Genomic DNA, 21743 nt, shown 5'->3' with positions numbered 1-21743 from the left:
TTCAGGTGTAAGCCAATTTTAACAAGTTGTAGGGAGAGAGTACACGCACTTTATCACTAAGCCAATAGATATTAATTCAGCAAAATAAGAGGGTGAAGGCAAAACGTTGAGGAGTCCAGCCTTAGGCTTACAGATTTAACACACCAAAAGTCAAACTAGACAAGGCTACCCGCTATAGCCCTTATTATTTGCTGTGGCACTTGAACCGCTGGTGACATGGATCAGGTTGGATGCACGAATATAAGGCCTCCAATGCGACCTAGAGTGGGAGAATGCCATATTGCTACACGCCGACGACATCCTCCGGTATCTGGTGGAGCCCCCAAATTCAGTAACATGAATGAATCCTGCCTATCCTGGAGATTTTTGGGACCTATGCTGGGCTCCCAAATGATTGGCAAAAAACGGTGACCTTCCCACTGGGAGTGGGGGACTCGGACTGGGATCGGGACCCCCCCTTTCAGTGGGCAACTCGGGGGTTCCGATATTTAGGAATCTTTGTGACCCCCAGATCGACACCTGTTTCACTGGGAAAACCTTATGAGAGTCCTGGAACCCCACTGACGAGACGTAGAGAGTTCGAGGAAACTCTCATTATCCCTCCTGGGCCATGCAGCCTTATAAAAAATGATTTACTTGCCTAAATTTGTGTATATCTTGCAGAACACCCCCTTCCCAGTTCCAGACGAATTCTTCCACACAGTAGATGGGACCACAAGGGTGCTACTAATGGACAGTGGGGATTTTAGAATTGCCCTGTCACTACTGACTCGATGCCTGGTGAAGGGGGGCATCGCCATCCCGAATCTCCGGCTCTATTATTGGGCTTCGTAGTTGCTGGTCATCTCATCCCAACAGGCACCGTCCCTGAGAGTGGACTGAATGTTTTGGCCCTGGAGGGTTTTCTTAGGCGACTCTATGGAGGGAGAGGGCTAACCCCCCACACTACCCCACGGGATCGGTGATCAAGATATGGAAAAGGCAGATGCGTACATTTGGATGGCGAGGTAAACAGACACTGAAGACCCCGCTCTGAGACTCAGACCTCTTGAGGTGGTTTGCGCAAGGTGAAGGGATATAGGAAGAGGGATCTCTTGGGGATCTCAAAATTGGGCAATGTGTGGAAGGAGGGAACAGTGATTTTGTTTGCCAATTTACAAATTGAATATAATCCTACGGGGAGCCCGATCTTGAGATACCAACAGATGCGATACATACTGGGAAGGTATGAGAATCTTCGGTGGGAAATATAGGAAGAATCTCTTCTGGAGTACAGGGTACCGGGTGCTTCCTTGACAAAACATGCGTCGTTCCAGACCTACTCCATGCTGTTGAACAATAGTCTCCCATCACTCAATCCTCTTAGAGAGAAATGGGAATGAGACCTGGGGAGACTTGAGGAAGATGATTGGGGACAAGCATGCAGGTACCCGAGGGAGGTCGCAATCAGAATGAGATTCAGTTTGATCAACTAAAGATTTTGCACATGCCATACTAAACGTGAACTTGTCTGTTCCACATGGGTAGGGCATGCAAAGAGTACTGTTTAGGGGGATGTGGAATGAAGGGCACCCTGCTGCATACATTATGGAAATGCCTGAGAACTGGTAGTGTAGGAATTCATGGGAGGTGAAGAACTGGCGGGGAGTGGGCCTGGCTCGGGCCGCATGATGGAGTAAAGGTTTAAGGGATTGAGTGATGACTTCTGAGCCATTGCATTGGGACGATGTCCAGTCCATATTTTGGGAAGCTTTGTATGATGACTAATATATGCTTGCTCGCATGACTTCAAGAGTTGGGGGAAAATGTTAATTTATGTGTTCTCGCTGGGAAATTAGAATGAAAAGTTTTTGTTTTTTTAAATGTATACCTCATTCAATCACTGACTGAATGTTTAAAATGCGAAGTCATTGTTTATAATGACATTCTATTGTAATGGACAGATTGCCTTCTGGAGAGAGGCCTAAGGTTTTCTGAATAAATTATGCTCCCTAGCACTGGGTGGTGACTGACAGCCAGATGATGAGACAACCTTCGCACCAACTGGCAGGACATGGAAAGGTGTAAATATTACACCTTTGTTTCTGTGTTAGTGAGCCAGCTGGTCATTTTGTACCGCTCCCTGCAGTGTGAAACTGACTTCTGCGCCTCTTGTTTTACAGGCTGGGAATGTCTGTGAGGTGTTAGAGGTGGGAAGACTGCCAAAGATTGCAGACACATCTCTTGGAGAGAAGAATTTCTATTTTTCTACTCTCCTGCTAAAGCAAGTAAGGTTAGCTGTCTTTATTTTCTGCCTCAGTCAGTGATGGACCAGTGTAGGAAAGTGGAGTATTATGTAGTGGCGCTGGTTAGGCTTCACTATGCAATTCTCTCAAAATACCCCAAAGATGGTCCTTGGATTCACAATACAAATCCTTAGCTTAGTTCAAGTAGAGTGGCAAAGAGCAGTCAGGCTTTCTAGAGGAATGTTTATGCATTTCAAAGTACCAACATGGATAAGTAATTGACAGAACTTGAAACACGTCTCTTTGTTGCAGGGAAACAGAACTATGCTTGGGATCATAGAACATCGGTATGTAGGGACTAGTCACCATACAACCTCAGTACCTATGAGCCAGAGTCCGACTAGCTATAGTGCCTCACTTGCCCTACTAACTGTAACAGAGAAACAAGTGAACTGGCACCCCAGAACACAACGCTCTCGACCTTCTCAGGGATCGCAGTAACAGGACACACCATTTTGCTCTCCCATCCATACTTGTCCATAATAAAATAAACAAGAAACACAAAGGAAGTTTAGAACATTTATTCAAACGATCGTGTCCTAAAATGCAGTATTCATGCCACAATTAAAAAACAAAGGGATACTAAAAATACTGTTAATATGTTCAATCATCCATATATCATAAACACAACCCTGTCATGTTATAAGGCAGAACATCCTAAACCCCTTCTACCTAAACTAGATGATGATATATCAAAGATCTCTGGGATTAGTGGCGGGCCCCGCACCTTAGCATACACAGATGGACACTCTACATCCCAACTGGTGTAGCAATCCTGTCCCAGAACCCTCGCTCAGCATGTGTGTGTATGTTTTGCTTAAACTCTTGGGCTCAGTTATATGGCAAAACGTGTGTTCTCACAAATAGCAGCTGCATTCTTGTATGTCTAGGTGCTAGTGCCTGACCAAAGAGAATAACAATGGGCATTGTTGGTTGACCTTGTCTACGATGGTTAGACTAAATCCCAGGAAAAGAACAGAACGCAAAAACATATGCAGGTTCCGTGTGAAAGTACAATGTGGCACAAAGAGAAAGTGTGTTTATATAGTAACATGCAAAAGAAAATGTGGCCTACAACGTGCACAATTATTCCAACATAGGAAAACTTCCATGAGCAATGCAGGATACACATGACATTCTCTATTTCCTTTGCTGTGAGCCAGATCAGAACTGAGGTTCTTCTGTCAGGGGTAGCCCTTAGATACTAAATTTAGGGTGTGGGTGCAAGTGGCCTATGGACAATTAGCCCCATTGGCTAATTCGCCCCTGACGTGACCACATCCGGGAGTGTGTCTCACTTCTTCTACCCAGAACCCTCCATTCTGCCACTTTTAAAAATAGCAGAATCCTTCCTTGCTATACAGACAAGGTAGCCCACCCTAGACGTGTGGCTAGCCTTCTAGGAGTGTACACCACCTGAATAATTAATTTTTCCACTTGTCTGGATGCAAATGTGTCAGGGGGAAGGTTGCTTCCTCCTTTGGGAGGCAGCCTGGTTGCCGCTCACAGCCTTGATGTGCCACTTCACTAGTCATCCTGTCAGGGAGGGAGGAGTGACCTCCTTCCCATCCAGACCATTGTTTCTGACTTTTGGGAGACTTCACACCACATGGCAGGGGGTCAGATTCCTGTCTTGGTGGCAGCAGCTCTGGGCTGGCAACGAGAGCATAGGAAAGGCTGGGGCAACCAGGAGGGCAACCTCTAAGGTAGGGGTCAGGGGTGATGAGGCATGTACTTTGATACCAAACATGACATATTTCGGCTGTATCATAATGGAGCTGGCGACCTCGAGTTTGCCCGGATGTCAGCCCATGTTATCATATGGACCGCTTATCACATATAGTAGCCTTTAATAGAAAAGTCCACTATAGGGACACATAAGCTTGCACTTATATTTCCTCCCTGGGTTCAGGAGGCCTTCCTTAGGGGTTGACTGGCATATAATTAAAAACAGAAGACAGGCATCGTTTTTGATACTGCTTGATTTGTCTGCCACCTTTGACACGGTGAATCATGAGATCCTACTAAGGCGGCTGTCGGAAACAGGAGTGATACGGCATTGCAATGGTTTCGCTCTTTCTTGCAGGACAGGCAGCAGGCTGTCTCATTGCCTCCTTTCCAATCTGCCTTCTCCCCGGTTATGTACGGAGTCCCCCAGGGCTCCGCTATCAGCCCAATACTTTTTAATGTCTACCTCAGGCCGTTAATTCTACTGATCAAAAGTTTCGGCATTAAAACCGTCAATTACGCCGACGACACGCAGATGATCCTCTCCTTGGATGGTGAGGATTCTATCTCTGTGGAGGTCTTACATAATTGTTTACGGGACACTTCAAGGTAGTTGAAGGATAACTCACTTCAGTTTAATGCAGGGAAAACTGAGGTGCTCTATAGCGCAGGTTCGAGGATCCCTCGCCCGTTCCCTAACAACTTTTGGCCCCCGGAAACAAGGTCCAATGTGCAGCCTGCAGATTCTGTCCGCAATCTAGGGGTTACGCTCAACCGCAGACTTAGCATGGAGACCCATGTTCAAAAAACATCGGCCTGCTGCTTTGCCATTCTCTGTTCTCTAAGAAAAGTCTTGCCCCTCCTACCCACCCAGGCCCGTGCCCAAGTGGTTAGATGTACCATCATGAGCAGGCTGGACTATTGCAATGCCCTCCTGCTCGGGTCCCCTGAGTTTCTGCTGGATAGGCTCCAAAGGGTCCAATCTGCAGCTGCAAAATTGGCCTTGGGGTTGCCGAGAAGATCTCATGGTCCATCCGCCTTGGCTAAATTGCATTGGCTCCCTCTTAGACAGAGGATCCAATTTAAGGCCCTCTGTACTATTTTTAGGGCCCTCCATGGTACCGGGCCGGCCCCTCTCCAAGCTAAATTTGTGTGGTATGTTCCTACCAGACATCTTCTCTCCTCTGATGCCAAACTGGTGGTCATCCCCAAATTCAGGATGGTCAGAGCCGGGGGTAGATCCTTCGAGGTGGCTGCCGCTAAACTCTGGAACACCCTCCCCATCGAGATTAGGCACATTAATGAACTCTTGCCGTTCAGAAAAAAGCTTAAAACCTGGCTTTTCCCTGGCTAGCCCACTCCCCGCTGGTTCTCTCGCGCTCTTCCTCTGTTTCTGTCAGCGCCAGGATGCCTGCAATGGTGACAGTTTGCGCTTTACAAATTCTTAAAATAAATAAATAAATAATAAATAAAATAGTGCATTGACTTTGCCACACATGGGGAGGGCAAAGTTAAGTTCGAGCAATTTGCAATGCTCCTGCAGTCTGCAATGGCAGGACTGCTGTCGTCTGTTTTCGGGGGGCCCTCAGGGTGGTACAAATAGTATTTCAGGCTCTGGTCACTCCTTTAACACCCATGCCATTAGTACAATAGGTACCATATGCTAGGTACCTATAAAGGGGTTAAAGTCCTTGCCAATTAGGGTTGGCAATTCACATGTATCAACTATAGGGAGAGAGCACTGGGACCTGGACAGCTAGCTCCAGTGCACTTTAAGAGTCATAACCATCAGCATTGGAGCAAAAAGTGGAGGGGACTTTTGGGGACTTTGGCATCATTTTTCAATTAGGAACAACCTGTCAGTAATCTGGAGGGGGGAAACTAGCATTGAAGGCTGTACAAAGGGAGACGATTTATACATCTGAGGTACAACAGACAGGCGGTTGCAAATAAGATAGTTTCTAAATTATATCAAACAAAACCCATCAGGATGATCCTCGACAGCCCATGTATTGTGCTTTTTTGTTCTAGAGCATGCAGTTGACCTTTTTGAAATTAAAACAGATAAATCCATTTGAACTGGAAGTACCTCTCACATAAAATAAGACATTAGTACATATATTTATGATTGCCGGGAAACAGACCCTAGGCATATTTTAAAGGAATTCTGAACTCGTTTTTTGGAACAAGTATTCATGTTATGTATAAAAGTGTTTATGGATAGTTAGAAATACCTATGGTGATACCCTCCTAACAGGCCATACCCAAAACAAGCCCTGACCTCTAAAACTGCAAAGCTCCCACACCTATACTGGACACAATATATAAGGTAGTGTTATTATCAAAACGCAAGGCTACTGGTTTACTCAGTGTGTCACCACATTACTAAAAGCAGAAATATTTCAGAATAAGCCAACGCAAAACCACAGTGAATGGTACTATCTTACACTGGCATTCAGTAAGGCCTGGTATAACTCACTGTTAACTATGTAATAGTCAATCGAGCATTTCAAAACACATCAGTGATCTCCATTAAAACACTTAATGATTGACTGGTAACCTTGTTTTTGTTAATAAAGCCTTTACATGACTCCAATAATCAGCATTTCAATTTCAATACAATGTTTGCAAGAGTCTTTCTTCTACGTGTAACAGACTACAACTGCAAGACTGGTATCCACCAATACAGGTTACACAAAGCCTTTGAGCAAAGGTTCAAGCTCAAAACCAAGCAAACTTTTTGAGGGATCATTCCTGTGATCCCCTGAATGACTTAGGGCAAAACAGGGGGACACTTTTATAAGGGCTCCTCTGGGGGCTGTCACAGGTCTAGCAGACCCACCAACATCCTGAGTAACATTGGTGGTGCCACTACCCTTCCTGATTATCAAAAGACAGAGGCTCCTGTGGACAGTTAATGAAGTAATCTCAATGTATATGAGCACAATGGCAATATATTGGGTTATAGTGATATTGGAGAGAGAAGGAAGCAAATACACCTCTGATTTGTTTTTGAATCAAAAATATTTATATAATCCTTGAAATGAAATACTGTTACAAAGTAATACATTTGAACATATAGTTCTGAGTGAAAGGTGTCCCAGTAAAAAACGGTACCTAGAAAATTAGTGACATATATGTGAAATATATACAAGGTTTCCAATGCTTCATATAAACGACCATTTACATATATATGTAGAGTATACAGCGCTAGATAAAGTGATCAGTGCTGGTGAACAATGGTTAGTTTATGCAACTTGCCGACGGTGTTTCGACCCTGTGTGCAGTGTAGGGTCTCTTCAGGACCTATGATCGTAGGGACACCTGAAGGGTAATGGACCGGCTCGTGTGGAGGGTGTGGCACCGTGCAAAGGATAAGAGAGGGATACTCACATGGGTCCCAGCCGGGAGCCCAAGTGTGAGTTGGGTTGTGAGAAGGCTATTACGTGAATGCGCACAATGTAAGGATCCACATGTGTGGAAGATGGCACGATAAAAACGCTGTCAAGACGGCGGAACACTCTCTCCTCAGTTGGAATGTCATATCGGAACATTGCACCATTCCAAGAAACAGCGGAGGGCATATGCAATGGCAGGAACCGCTATGGAGGATACCACACTAACTACAGCACAAGGAGATTAAAGGAGAGAATGACTCCAGTATTTTTCCCAAGTGATCTCTCCCCACCCTCTTTCTCTCACCTGGCCACACAAATAAGCTGCACTGTAATAGCATTCAGACTTTGTCCTGCCTGGCGGTGAACCCTTTTGAGCATCGCACTGTTCCTGAGAATCGAGGGCCACAACACCCCCTCCTGCTGGAGACGACCCCTCTACAGGACCAGTACACAGCAGACCATGGGAACCCTCAGGCCCCACACAGCATATATATTCCTTTATTGCCCCCCACAGCACATGGGGGGGGGAAGGGTGGCAGCACCACTGGTCTTCAAGAAAGAAATCCTTGTCCCTGAGTGCCAGCTGGAGTCCAAAGGTCCTTCAGTGCAACTGTGTAGTGGAGTCAGGTGGCTTCTCATTCCAGCTGGGAATTCCTTCAGAGGATGTACACCCATGCCCAGCAAGATCTCAGCAATCTCTCTCTTTTGCAGGCATTTTGAAATGGGGTGGAAAGTTGGAAGTTCTAGAAGGTAGGCAACTCTGCCCAATCATAAGGTGACACATCATGACTCCAGCCCGGCTCCTGCAAAGCATTTTAGGTATTTCAACATGGAGACTTGATGTGGCCTGCTAAAAGAGCTAAACGACCTTCCCTGGGAGCCTCAGCCCTGCCAGCTGTGACACCTGCCTGATCCCTTCCCTCCAAAACTTAAAAGGGAAGCACGACCTGTCATTGTCTCTAGAGGTCTGGCTGCCCTCCTTTTTTTCTCTGTGGGAGTGAGCCTTCTTAAACCAGCTACAGGGTGAATGGTAACTAGCACATGCAGATTCTGCCCCACTTCCTTTCTCAGGAACAGGTCCATCCACTGACATATGGCCCTATTGTGCTATGGAGGCCTATGATCCTTCTGCTGGCTAGCAGAGTAATTAACTGAGCCCAGTAGGGAGAACAACATCCTGGAATCTAATTATGAGCTCAGTCAAAGAATTAAGACAAATCCTTAAGTGCCAAAAGAAGTGCAGCTATCATAAAAGGGACATTGGATCTGCACTCAGTGTCCAGTTGTACCCTGGGATTGTAATGTCACTGGGATCTCTAGGCCTAAGTAGAGCACAACTGTACTTTAGTACAGATGTTCCCCATAATATATAACTTTCAGTAATCATTAAAGATTTACACTTCGAATGCCCACTCATTTTATAAGGCCTACTTCAGATCAGCAGCAATCCCTGAAGTGTCCTTTTTGCAACAGGCTATTGGAGCACTGATACCAGGCTAACCTAGTTGTTGGTCTCACACACCCAGCCCACACACTTGTGCACTTGTGAATTCACTTGTTTATGTGCAACCAGTACAAAGCATTTAAACCCAGCAGCAGAGCAGCGACCTGTTTTTAAAAGGAGGGCACTGTATACCTTTGTTTATTAGACCTTATTTTTTTTTTTAAACATTGATGTTTCATTTTGATGAGCTAATATACTTAACTATAACTCATATTGCCATGTTTATTAACATAAAAAATCTCATCAATTTCTTGTGTAAATACACTTTGAATGGTCCATGTTGTTGACCAATCCACCACCTGCAACTCCCTCTGCTTCTGCTTCTCCTTCGAGAGCTGCACTAAAACCAGGAGTGGTCACACACAACAGATGGATGATAGAGACTGTTAAGTATACAGTTTTCTATTTTGAGTAGGGATGTGAACAATTTGTGTAATTTGCTTCCACGCAATTACGTGAAAATTCATGAAAATAACATGGAATTATTTATAATTGTGCAAACTGTGAATTCGTCATTTAGCACTATATTTTAGGGCGAAATGCATTTTGCACTAAAAAAGTATGAAAAACACAATCGCCACAAACAACGTCTGCTCATGTTCTAGTTGTTTGCATTCCTCCTGAGTTCCAGTGCTATAATTTTGTCACAAACGGTGGCATAATTACAATATCTGGCATAATGACGTAATTTCAGGAATTTTTATGCACAACAAAAGTAACAGGAAACTCCCAGAAGGTTGTGAATTACACTATATTGAAATATTGAATATCGTAACTATCGCTTTTGTGACACCAGGGGACATATTATATAAAGTGCCCCAGGGGTGCACTGGGCATGTGTGCCCGCTTTGTGCACCGCCGGGACACTTTGGTATTACAGAAAGGGCCACAGACGCTTCTGCTGCCCTTTCTGTAATACAGATAGCACTGATTCACATACAGCACTAGCGCTATCACCAGAGGGTGTCCCCTCATTTGCATGGGGGCATAGCCCCATGCAAATAAGGGACTCACTTTGCCTCTGCACCAATGCCATATTATAGACGCGGGCACTGAGGAGCACTGAGTGTGTGCCATCTAAAAGGTGGCACACTGTTACTGTGTTGTTTGATGGCAGCCTTCTGGAGGGGGAAAGGGGACCTGTGCAGGCGGGTGCAGTCTCTCACTGCACCCGGCTGCAAGGTGATCTCTCACCCCTCTTAAAAGTGCAGGCGAGTGTCACCTGCACAGCGTAACAAGGAGGGGCTGCTTCAAAGCCGCTCCATATTTCACATGAATGCACTGCCCCCAGGGAAACAACACAACTTTGAGAATGCCCTGGGGGCAGCGCATTCAATATAATACTACACACTCTCCTTATTGGCGCTAGGTACACTTTTGAAAGGTGTGATCGGTGCTAACTAGGAGAGGGCACCATATTCTATAATATAGCCAGTTGGTGATGTAGGTAATGTTTCCCTTTGCAGTAGGGATGGTTGTTTAAAGGAAAAGTTTGGGGTCGTACTCACTTTTGGTAAACTACAACCTGGCAAAGCTGGAGCTGAATTCTCTCAGGCAAATTCTGAAAAGCTCTATTCTTCTTGAGACACATTTGTATCTATGTAGGAGAAAAAAAAATGCTTTAGCAATGGAATTGGTGAAAAAGATCACATATTCTACCAAATGCTATAACACTAAAAAGAGACTCTAAGCTACTATGATGTTTTATGTGTAATGCATTTTGGTGAAGCAATGCTTTAGTACCACTGTCCAGACTCTTTTTTTTTTTTAAGTTTTAATTTTATTGAAGAGAAAATTTAATAAACATAGGAAGACTTCATATGGAAAATGAGATATAAACATTATAAGATTACAATCTTCATCAATAACAATCTATAGAAATAGCAAAAAGAAAAGGGAAACGGGGAGGGGGGTCAGGGAGAAAAAGAGGAACAAGGGAAGCAAAAATAAATAGTAATACATCATCAAAATTAGACATAATACCTTATCTCAAAACTTATAAGCATAGAATAATAGAATGTAAAAAGTATATATTAAATGTAGTTGAAGCAATACAACGAAAGAAGTAACCATAGGCATAAATGTGAGTGAGCAAAAAGACATAAGTACATCAAGGAGGTTTACGAACTTCTTCGGAAATGTTAACAGGCGTAATGTTGGCGGATGCGACACAGGTTAGATAGGAGGATATTGGGAGCCATAGAAGAAAGAGATATGGGAGTGACATAATTAGTGTCCAGTCTATGATGAAAGCAAACAGCATTCCACCATGCGTTGAACGTGACTTTATCTGCTTGTTTCCAATTAGAGGTAATCAGATGCAAAGCTATTGCTAATACTAAATCAATTAGTTTGGAGTTAGGAGGTGAAGTAGACCAGGCCGGTGATAAAGAACCTAAGAAAATGTTAGTGTGAAAAAGAGATTTGGGTTCAAAAGATTTTGTTAATTTGAGACCAGACCAAGCCCCAGAAGCGAGAAATGGGAGGGCAGTCAAAGAGCATGTGTTTTAGGTCAGCATCTACACAGGAACAAGACCAGCAGGCGGGAGAAGAATCAGGAGAAATAGATGCCAACTTCGCAGGAGTAAATAAAATACGTTTATAAATGAAATATAAGGTTTGAGAAGTATTAGCAGCCCTTGATGTCTTATGAATCATTAGCCATAGCTTATCCCAAAGGGAAATAGGCCAACATTCGGCTAAGTCTTTTTCCCAAGCCAATTCAGCTTACTCCTTGTCTCTAATCGGAATGAAAAATAAGCATTTATATAAAGAAGAAGCAGATGGGGAAGATGATAGTAAAGGAAAAATAGTAGAGCATTTGGATGAAGGAGTGGAAGTAGCCGGTAGAGAGTGTAGATATTGGGAAAGAGAAAAACAGAGTAAGGTATATTTAGCCTTATAAGAGGATGGTAATGAAAATTGTGATTGTAAAGCCAAAAAGGATCTGGGTATGTTATTAACTAATAGCTGGGAGATCCAAAGCAACCCCTTGAGTTTCCACAATTTCCAATAATTCTTATACCAATTATTATACCAAATGGGTTGTTGGACCAATGAAGAGGAGGACGGATAAGAAGTAGGAAGAAGAGGTACAAGAATTGTACGCGTATGAGAGATAACTGGTGCGCGAAAAAGAGAATTATTGTTAGTAAAGGCAAGTGATTCTTTAAATTCAAAAGGGGACAAAAAATATTTTTCTATATTCAACCAAACGGGAGGATGAATTTGATGTTCCTCAGAGAGCCAGCGAGAAGACTGTTTTAGAGAGAAGGCATAGTAATAAGATTTAAAATCAGGAAACTTAAGGCCACCAGATGATTTATCTGCCTTTAGGGCAGACAAAGCAATCCACAGACTCTTATACTACTATGGACGGGACAAGAGAAAGCTGGGAGTGAATGGTTTAACTTTGCCACTCCCTTTACAGACAACACCATGACGCTTTGCTAATCGATGCAAGCAAGGAGGGCTCATATTTATGCACACAGACTGATGACACTTTTCTACGAATATCTTGTTCCCTCATGCTCATTAAGTAGTCATTTTGAAAAGGTAAGTTTCTTACAATACTGCACCCAACATCAATTTTCATAAAACGATATATTGTCAGTCAATGTTTTCACTAACTGTACAAACAGCTGTACATCTTATAATGATACTCATATATTGTTTAGCATAAATATTTAAACATACAGCCTGTTTTATAGATCTGGACACAGTTGGACAAGTGTTGCAAGATGTGAAGTCACGCATGCACACAAATATAACACGTTTAATTAGCGTTTTGTCCTGTAAATACAGTGAGCAGTCCTAGTACTTCTGGGACCCAGTAGGTGGAAAGTTTTATGGCATTCCTCTATGCAGTCGAACACTGTACTAGGAGCAGGATGAACAAAAATGCAAAAATGTCAATAGAGACCTGAGCAGCCTTACACCATGTTATGTTGCAACACACACATTTAGATTCGAAATGGACTCCACTACGCACCTTGTCAAAAATGTGCTCACAGGCCTCACATACACCCACCACATAAACGGACATACTAATTTACCCTCTGCATATGTGCCACACATATGATGGTAAAGGACCCCAATTAAAGAATACTGGCAGACCTTTTACACAACGAGCTCAGAAGGCAAAACTCTTTGAAGGGAAAAGGCCTGTATCTTCATTACTGATCACACTGCTCCCAATGTCTGTCCCACAAACAGAGGTAAAAGGGGCAGCAGCCAATCTCTGAAAAAGGGGTCACACTAGTTGCCCTTTTGACCGTAGAACATGGCTCTGAGATCATAGTCAGTTAATTTTGAGAACTATTCATGATTGCCAAGCCTACTTCTTGATTTGTGTTCCTTATTTCAGGTGGCAGCTGCCAATGTTCTTTTTTAGGAACCAAGACGTATTATTTATCATAGGTCTTTGCCGCAGAGTAAGACCGAGAAAGCATGATCGAAATAAGAATAGAGGAAAAGAAAGGCAGTAGAACTGTGACAAAGAGATAAAGCAAATATGAGAAAAAGCCTGCAAGAGTGAGATAAAGGGAGAGAAAGTGAAGTGGGATAGAAGAAAGAGCCATGAGATGGAACCAAGGTTGTGCAGCCTTAGTTTTTGACAACCCTGACATTTAGCAGTGCAGGTGGCAGCGGAGCAACACAAGGCAGTATGTGGCAGCTCTCCATACACATTCAGAGGACTTTTATTTTAACAACACACTCCAATAACAACATGCTAGCCCAACCTTACAAACACAGCAAGAATTCATGCCTCACAGATCGGTACATGAAAGGGTTCCATAACAAATTGAAGGAGAGCTCTGCACAGGCCATGTATCTAAACCGGTTATCTCAGATGTGACATGTTGGTTCTGGGCAAGCATACACCCTTGCCCATCCTTTGTGTGGAACAATAAGTAATTAAAGCTTTCTGCACAAAGATGAACAATCGTCCTGATTCAACAGGATCTGGTTACCTGTCTGAGCTCCTGTAGGCTTCTCTCATTTGGACGAGTACACAACAGATGCTTTAGCTTCTCGAAATCTTTTTTCTGCAACAAAAGAAAGACATTTCGATAACAAACTATTATTGTAATCCTAATAATGGCATCCCAGCCATACCAATGAAGGAGCGGTCCATCACAATTTGAGGATAATAGGCAGAACTAACAGCTATGCTATATTCTAGGTTACATTAACAAAAAGCCAGTGAAACTGCAGTTAACATAGAAATGAAATGATGTTAGGACATATTACAATGGTTATTTAATTTAAAGCAGCATTATTTTACACTTTTTGGAAGAAAATGCAACAACTGCTAAGATCCTCTCTTCCAAAGCCATATTTATGTTTTACTTCGGGTCTTTAGTGCCAATGATTGGATTCATTTTGTTAGACCCAGGATCGATTGAGGTAGGTACCTTAGGCCAAGTAGAGACCCGCGTTTCAACGTCAGGGAAAGGAAGGTCACCTTCTTAGATAGCCCCGCTCACCCCTCGATAGCTTGGCACTAGCAGCCAGGCTTATCTTCAAGGCAAATGTGTAAACTATTCACAACCACGCTCCCAATAATCCAATGATGACACCACAAATTGACTCCACACGAGTTTTATAAAACAAGTATAAACTTTATGTAAAAAGATATACGAGAAGACCACATGATATAAAACCACCATATGAGGTTGTGTAATATTTCTCCTGGCTGGTTGTTAGGCCAGCCAGCCCTTGTAAATTCTGGTGATATCAATGAGCACTTCTAAACATTCTCCTGTACTCCTAATATCATGTCATACAGTTCGTAATGCTAGAATCAGGCATTTTTGCAATGTAAAAATACTGTAATGCGTAACGTAGCAATCAGATACTCTGCAATGAAAATAATGCAATGTGTAACGCAACAATCAGGCACTTTGCAAGGTAAAATAATGCAATGCGTAATACAACCACCAGATATGTCGTTCTGCAAAAATAGGGCAATGCGTAATACACTAATCAGGTAATTCGTTATGCAGGAAAATTGCAATGCGCAATACGCTAATCAGGTTGTTTGTTATGCAGAAACAAGGCAATGCATCATACGACAATCAGGTAGTTAACTATGCAGAAAAAAATGCCATGCGTCATACACTAATCAGGTAGTTTGTTATGCAGGGATAATGCAATGCGTAATACTCTAATCAGGTACTCCGTTATGCAGAAATGATGCAATGTGTAATACGACAGTCAGGTACTCCGTTTTGCAGAAATGGAATACCACGAAGTACACTCAGGCCCGATCACTGGGCCTTAGGCGGTCTCTCCGCCTCTCCTTCTGACTTGCAGCCAGACTCTCACAGTTGCCCCCAACACAGTACGATGTAATCTCAAAGTGCAGCTTCGCACTCCGGCCCCTGTACCGCCACTCCCTTGGAAATATGGGCCGCGATACGAGTCGAAATCGACACGCGTTACCTGGGGGGCGCAAACTCACTCTCCTCTCTTCGTCCAGTGGCTGGGCATCCAATACAGCTTTGTTAAATGGCAACGGCGGATCGGGCCGGCAACCCAGCTCCTCCGGGACTGCCGTTCCGGGCCGCTTCAGTTACGATGATCTCAGGCTGCCACAAAGCACACGCACACAGCATCGCTGAGTCTTCCTTCACTCCGGGTGCACGATCACTGGGCACTCCACACACAGGTCTCAGCCTGCACGAAGATCACACGCACAGCGTCGCTGAGACTCACTTTACTCCGGTGCACACAATAACAAGGCAAATCCTCACAAAGGTCTCACGGTGCGCAACACACCCGCACACTGCGGCGATGAGACTCACTTGGATTCCGGTGCACACGATAACAAGGCAAATCCCCACGAAGGTCTCACGGTGCACAACGCACCCGCACACAGCGGCAATGAGACTCACTTGGATTCCGGTGCACACGATCACTGGACAATCCTCACAAAGTAGTTCAAGCTGCACAAAGCACACACACACTGCGTTGCTGATCCTTGTTTGGACTCCAGGTGCCCACGATCACAGGCCAATCCTCATGAAGGTCTCAGGCTCCACAAAGCACACGCACCCAGCGTTGCTGAGACTCACTTGGACTCCAGGCACCCACAATCACATGGCACTTCTTACGAGGGTCTCAGGCTGCAACAGGCACACTCACACAGTGCCGCTGAGACTCTCATGGAAACTTTTATGTTCCTGTGTTCCGAACAGGGAGCCAGCTCACCTCAGGCCCTTGGGGATAAGTTACTTCAGGACACAGCAAAGTCCTTCAAGTAGGGGGACACAGCACACCGCAAAGTCCCTTTAGCCTTTCCTTGGTTAAAACAGCAAACTGCAGGCCAGCCCCAGAACACACAGCAAGTGTCAGTCCTATCCTAAAGTCTCTTCAGTTGTTTCTTCCATAGCAAAGGCCCTCTTGACCACGAAGTAGCGCAAGTCTCGTTCACACTTGATCAATCCATTCTCCAAAGTTCAGGGGCTTGAGCTCTCATAGTTATACCCCTCAATGGCTTTGATGTTTTTGTGTTTCAGGGGGCACTGACCCCTGTTCAAACCATTTCTTGGTGCCTTCCTGCCAGTGACACCTTTCTTCCTTTGATTAGTGGAGGTCTGGATTCTCAATCACTCAGCAGGAGATAAGCCAATTGTTTTATAGCAGCAACCCAGGCCTCTTCACCTCTAGGGGCTTCTCCTCCCCCTACACTCCAGATGCAGGTCAGCCTGTTGCTGTCTCACCTCCTCCCCTGGGTCAAGACATTCCCCAGATCGTATCTCTTTCAAATCCAGACAGTTAACCCACAGCCAGACAGAGACACACAGAAATGTCAGAGCACAAAAACTCAGCCACTTCTAAAATAGTGGCTTCTGAACACACAATGCAAAAAACACCTACATAAAAAGATGTGTTATTACATTGTGAGTTCAGGCATAGTAAACTTCCCCTTTCCATCTTAAGCCTTTGGGAAGATAGGCTGGAAAACATATTACACAGCTTTCCCATTCTGTCCTATGGACAAGATGGCCTTTCAACAGTGAAAAACGAAAATGGAGATTATTTCACTTTCAGGACATGGCACACACCTTAGTACATGTCCTACCTTTCACATACACTACTTCCTGTCCAGGGGGAACCCTAGACCTACCATAGGAGTGTCTAATGTGCCTAGAAAGGGAAGGGTAAGGCCTGGCAAGTGAGTGCACTTGACAAAACAAGATGCCAATTTAACAAACTGAGTGCAGACCCTGCAGTGGCGAGCCTTAAGTTCCCTTTTTAAGGCTACTTGTGTGGGTGGCACAAATAGTGCTGCAGACCAACTAGTAGCATTTGCATTACCAGCCCTGACACACATAGTGCATTGTTCTAGGGACTTTACTAGTAAGGCAAACATGCCAATCATGGACAACCAATTACCAGTACGTTATACAGGGAACACTTACACTTTGACACTGATCAGCAGTGGCAAAGTGTCTAAAGCATCTAAGTTGGCAACACCATGTCAGAAAAAAGGTCTAGGGGGAAAGCAAAAAGTTTAGGGACTTTAGCCGCATTTCTTGTCTCTTTCAATCCCCAGCTCATTATTCAATGGTTTTGCTCCCGATTCCTGTCTACCATATTCGGCCTCTCCAGTAATCCTCTGTATCAACTCTCCCCCACTGCCTCTATATGACTCCCTTCCCCCTTCCTCCTAATCTGATGACAATGAGCACTTCTATCATGCTGTCTTCATCTCTCCCCTCCACCACTTTCTGCTACCTGTGGCTGCCTTTCTCTCCTCATCTCCTGCCGCTCATTGCCTCTCCTGCTGGTACTTCTTCTGCTGCATGCTGCAATCCACTGATCGCTATCCACCACTGCCAGCACTGACTTTGGAGTAGCTCATAGAAGTGCAACACAACAATTGGTAAGGCCTATAACAGCTAGCAGCCATATTGGAAAGGTATTTTGTATACATTCAAGAAATTATTTCACTCTAAGCCCTGTCTGTTCTTTTTAGATCTGGTTTGACAGTGCAGCTGTCACCAGACATCATGTGATGAACCAAAAAAAGGGCTTTAAGATGCGCTACCGGGAAAAGGGTTTGGCTCTGACCCCATGCTCGTAGCTAGGAGTACATGTTTTGATTAGTCAGAAGTACAGGATCTGGTTGGGCAGAACTTGTGGGTTTTCACTAAAAAGACTACTTGCATTACAGATTTTGTTTTGTGGCAAAAAATATACTCAATACAACAGGCTTGAGTTGGTTATGGTTGGAAGCTGATCTGCTTATCATGAAATGGTATGATAAAGGCACTAGGCCTGCTATATTTATTGTGAGAAGCGTATGTTAAAGTCAATGGGGACTTAAGAGTGGATTGTTATCACTCTATTTCAGGCTTCTCTAAAAAGTAGCTTGTGAGCTACTGGTAAACCTCCATCTGTCAGTAAGTAGCTCCCCTCTGTGCAACTCAACTTATTACATTATAAGTTTTCGCATGGTTTAATTAATGTGTGTGTACAAAATGTGAAGTATTTGTGCAGTTTCAGAACAAATTGCAGAATGTCCAGAATAGTTTTAAAACTGATATTTGAATGATGAATCATGCTGCAATGAGGGGACTAATTATTAATATTATTGTTGTCAGAGGTCTAGCTGGCTGAAATTGGGACAGGACTGGATAAATGGAGTTGTGTTTGTTCTCTGAAGATAAATTAATTTCCTGAGAAGGAGTGTAAGATAAAAAAGAGAGTACCTAAACGCTGGGAGGGAGGAAAGATAGAAGCTGAGGACTGAAGCAGGTTGGAACAGGCAGTGAATAGGACACTGGAAGTCTGCAGGGAAAGCTATGAAGGTAATACACGTGCAAACATTAGGAAGGTAAAAGAAAGAAACAATAGACAAACTATCATAAATTATAGTTTGCCTGCTCCTCGGAAGTGTTATCTCTGTAAGGTGAGTTTTGGGAGACGTCCAGCAGCTCTTATGGAAAAAGAGCACTGGGTGGATCTCTGTGTCAGAGGCACAAGACCTCAGAAACACACTGGCACCTTTGGTAACAATGATAATCAAGATTGTATAACACACAAGAAAAGACTAGAGGGATCAGAAGGAGGGCAACACAACAGAAACTGGGCTAAGGGAAAAGCAGATCTGGAATAAGGGTCAGGAACAGGACTGCAATACACAGAGCAGAAATACTGAAATCAGGTCCAGGAAAAATGTACAGTCTTACAAGGCAAGATGGTAATTTGCAGACAAACAGGAAAATCAAACACTAGGCAAGGAGTCTGCAGATAACAGGGCAGATCAAGAAGAGTGCAGACAAGCGACTAGGAACAATGGCTAACTCAGGAACAAAGATTCAGGAAACAAGTGACAGAAACTTCACTACTACAAAATTGCCAAAAACAGGAAAATGGGTTCATGAAATTAGGGAAACAAAATCAAAGAGCAAGTCTCAAACGACAGCAGCAGGAACACAATAGATCACAAGGAGACGAAGTAGAAGTCAGCTGCTAGTTGCTACACTCTGGGATCACAGGACTGAAATAGCTGGAGGCTCAGGGAAAGAGCAAAGGTGCAGGGAGGGAGCCATGCGCAAGAAATAAACTGGATGCAAGGAGCCAGGGAACCATCAATGAAGGGAAGGCTGAGCTGGGACTTGGAAAGGAGAATACCAGAAAAACCAGAAGACACAAGACAGGAAACAGGAAAGCCAGGAAAGGAGTGCATATTTAAGCCAAGAGAAAGAAACATCCAAAGTGCTGATATAAAAGGGTCAGAATAACCACAAGATCCAGGAACCAAGCATGTGAACAGAGAACTACCACCAGGATGTGATCAAGGAGTGTCTGATAACAGAAGGACTACAAGGACTATTATGTATCAGGGAAGTTGAAAAAAACCTGGACTGGAAGGTGAAGAGAAACTAAGAATGCTGAATGGAGATGTGTATTTTTTCCTATACTGATGTGAAGGCTGGTTTCCAAAGGGCCCTTGAAATTGACATCTAGTGGCAAGATGCTAGAATCCGGATAATTGCCTTGATGCCAAAGTCATTTGCAGCTTTGGCTTTTGTGTTACTCATATTGAGGCATTTCAAATTGATAAAGCATTTTCTTGACACTACTGCTGATGCACCGAGGTCCTCACTACTGATAATATTACAAAGAGTGACCACTAATGTTATTGTGTCTGATGTGGTCACTATTACAGCACCAATAATATTTGCTTGGAATGGTTTTTATTGAACATAAGTAGCTCTTATTAAAGAAAAGGCTGTGGGCCCTGCTCTGTATTAAAGCCTACAGATAGGATCTTTTTTATTCATGGAAACTCACAGATTACTGTAGCCGGCAATGGTTTTGGTGTTGGTTACCGCATGTAACAAACCTTGGCTACAGAAGACTTGCTCTGTGAGAATTCTTGTTAGGCCCTGTTAGGAAAGATAGTATTTTGCTTAGCTCACTATAATTTTGTATACCTTTCTAACTTTATGAGTGTGTCTAATGGCTACTTTGTAGAAAAACATACACTCAAAACTGTAGGCCTGAGTAGGTAACGTTGTCGAGTAGTAGGCCTGATTCATGCACCAGGTCCGATGCCATAGTTCTGGTGTACTTATTATCGAAAGTTATGACAAAGCATTTAGTCTAGCTTCTTAAATGTGAAAAGCATTTAATAAAGCCAGTAAGCCTTTAACACTTGGCTGTTATCACATTGTGTAACAGGCTATAGCCAGGTATTTTGTTACATGTAATCTCACAGATTACCGTAGGTGGCAGGGGTTTTAGTAATGGCCATCACCTCTGGCAAAGCCTGAGGATTTTCAGTGTGTTATTTGTTGTTAGGCCCTGTTGAGAGGGATTGTATATTGTTTTGCAAGCTGTATTTGTCTACATATGTGTAGTATTATAACTATATGCATGATGGTTGCCGGTTCATGAGCACTTGAATTGGCCAGTATTGGGTAAGGTGTAAAGCCAATGGTAAAGGCTTCATCAGTTTATTGGGAAAAGTCATAGAGATTTCATGGGTTTGATCTGTTTATTATGAAACACTATGACAAAGCCAGTAGGCCTGACCTACTTACTGTGCAAAGAATGTGTTAAAGACAATAGGCTTTTAAGGCTTGATTAATATTATGCTGTGCTAAGACAGTAGGCAGTTATTTTGTTTGATGGAATTTTCACAGTTTACTGTAGTAGGCAAGGGTTTTGGTGTTGGTGATCCACCCCACCAAATCATGGGATAGAAGAAATAAAGTAAAATAATCCTTGTTAGGCACTCTTACCGCATGCCTGATAGTTGCCCTCCAGAAAGCTTCTGTTCAGTAGTGTCGGCTTGAGTTGGGTATGGTAACAAGCCAATGACAAAGGTCATAGGCCTAATTGTTTATAATAGAAAGCTTTTTAAAAAGGGAGCAGGCCTGACATAAGTAATTGGACATATATGGGTAGATTGTTCTTACTCGTTGTTTAAGGCTACAGATAAGTATTTTCTTTCATGGAATCACACAGATTACCATAGTAGGCAAGGCTTTTGGTGTTCGAAGCCCCTCTAACAACCCGTTAGTATTGAAGTTTTGCAGTCAGAATCCTTGCGAGGTCTTCTTAGGAGGGATAGTATTTTGCTCTGCCAACTGTTATTTTTGTATACTGTGTAATTTTATTACTATACCAGATGGGTGTCTTATGGGAAAATTTAAGCTCATCACATGAGTCCTCAGTTGGTTACGGTGACAAGTCAGTGATAAAAGCTAGAGGCTTGATTAGTTCACTAGTAAAAAATATTTCTGATGCCATCGATCTAATCTGTTTATTATGAAACTTATGATAAATGTTCTAGGCCTGTCATAT

General features: G+C 43.4%; 1 protein-coding gene across 1 annotated transcript in view; it reads right to left on the bottom strand.

Moving 5' to 3' along the window:
- LOC146862774 (uncharacterized) overlaps nt 1–21743 on the bottom strand; it is a 1246959-nt gene that overhangs the window by 1091833 nt on the left and 133383 nt on the right. Inside the window, exons 4-5 of the mRNA XM_085642072.1 lie at nt 13889–13963; nt 10424–10512 (exon numbers count right to left, since the gene is read on the bottom strand). Of these exons, the coding sequence (XP_085498198.1) occupies nt 10424–10512; nt 13889–13963 (164 nt within the window). The remainder of the gene's footprint in view (nt 1–10423; nt 10513–13888; nt 13964–21743) is intronic.

The sequence above is a fragment of the Triturus cristatus genome, chromosome 2_2 (genome assembly GCF_964204655.1).
Source record: "Triturus cristatus chromosome 2_2, aTriCri1.1, whole genome shotgun sequence".
NCBI classification, from domain to species: Eukaryota; Metazoa; Chordata; class Amphibia; order Caudata; family Salamandridae; genus Triturus; species Triturus cristatus.
This window is presented reverse-complemented; position numbering and strand designations above follow the sequence as displayed.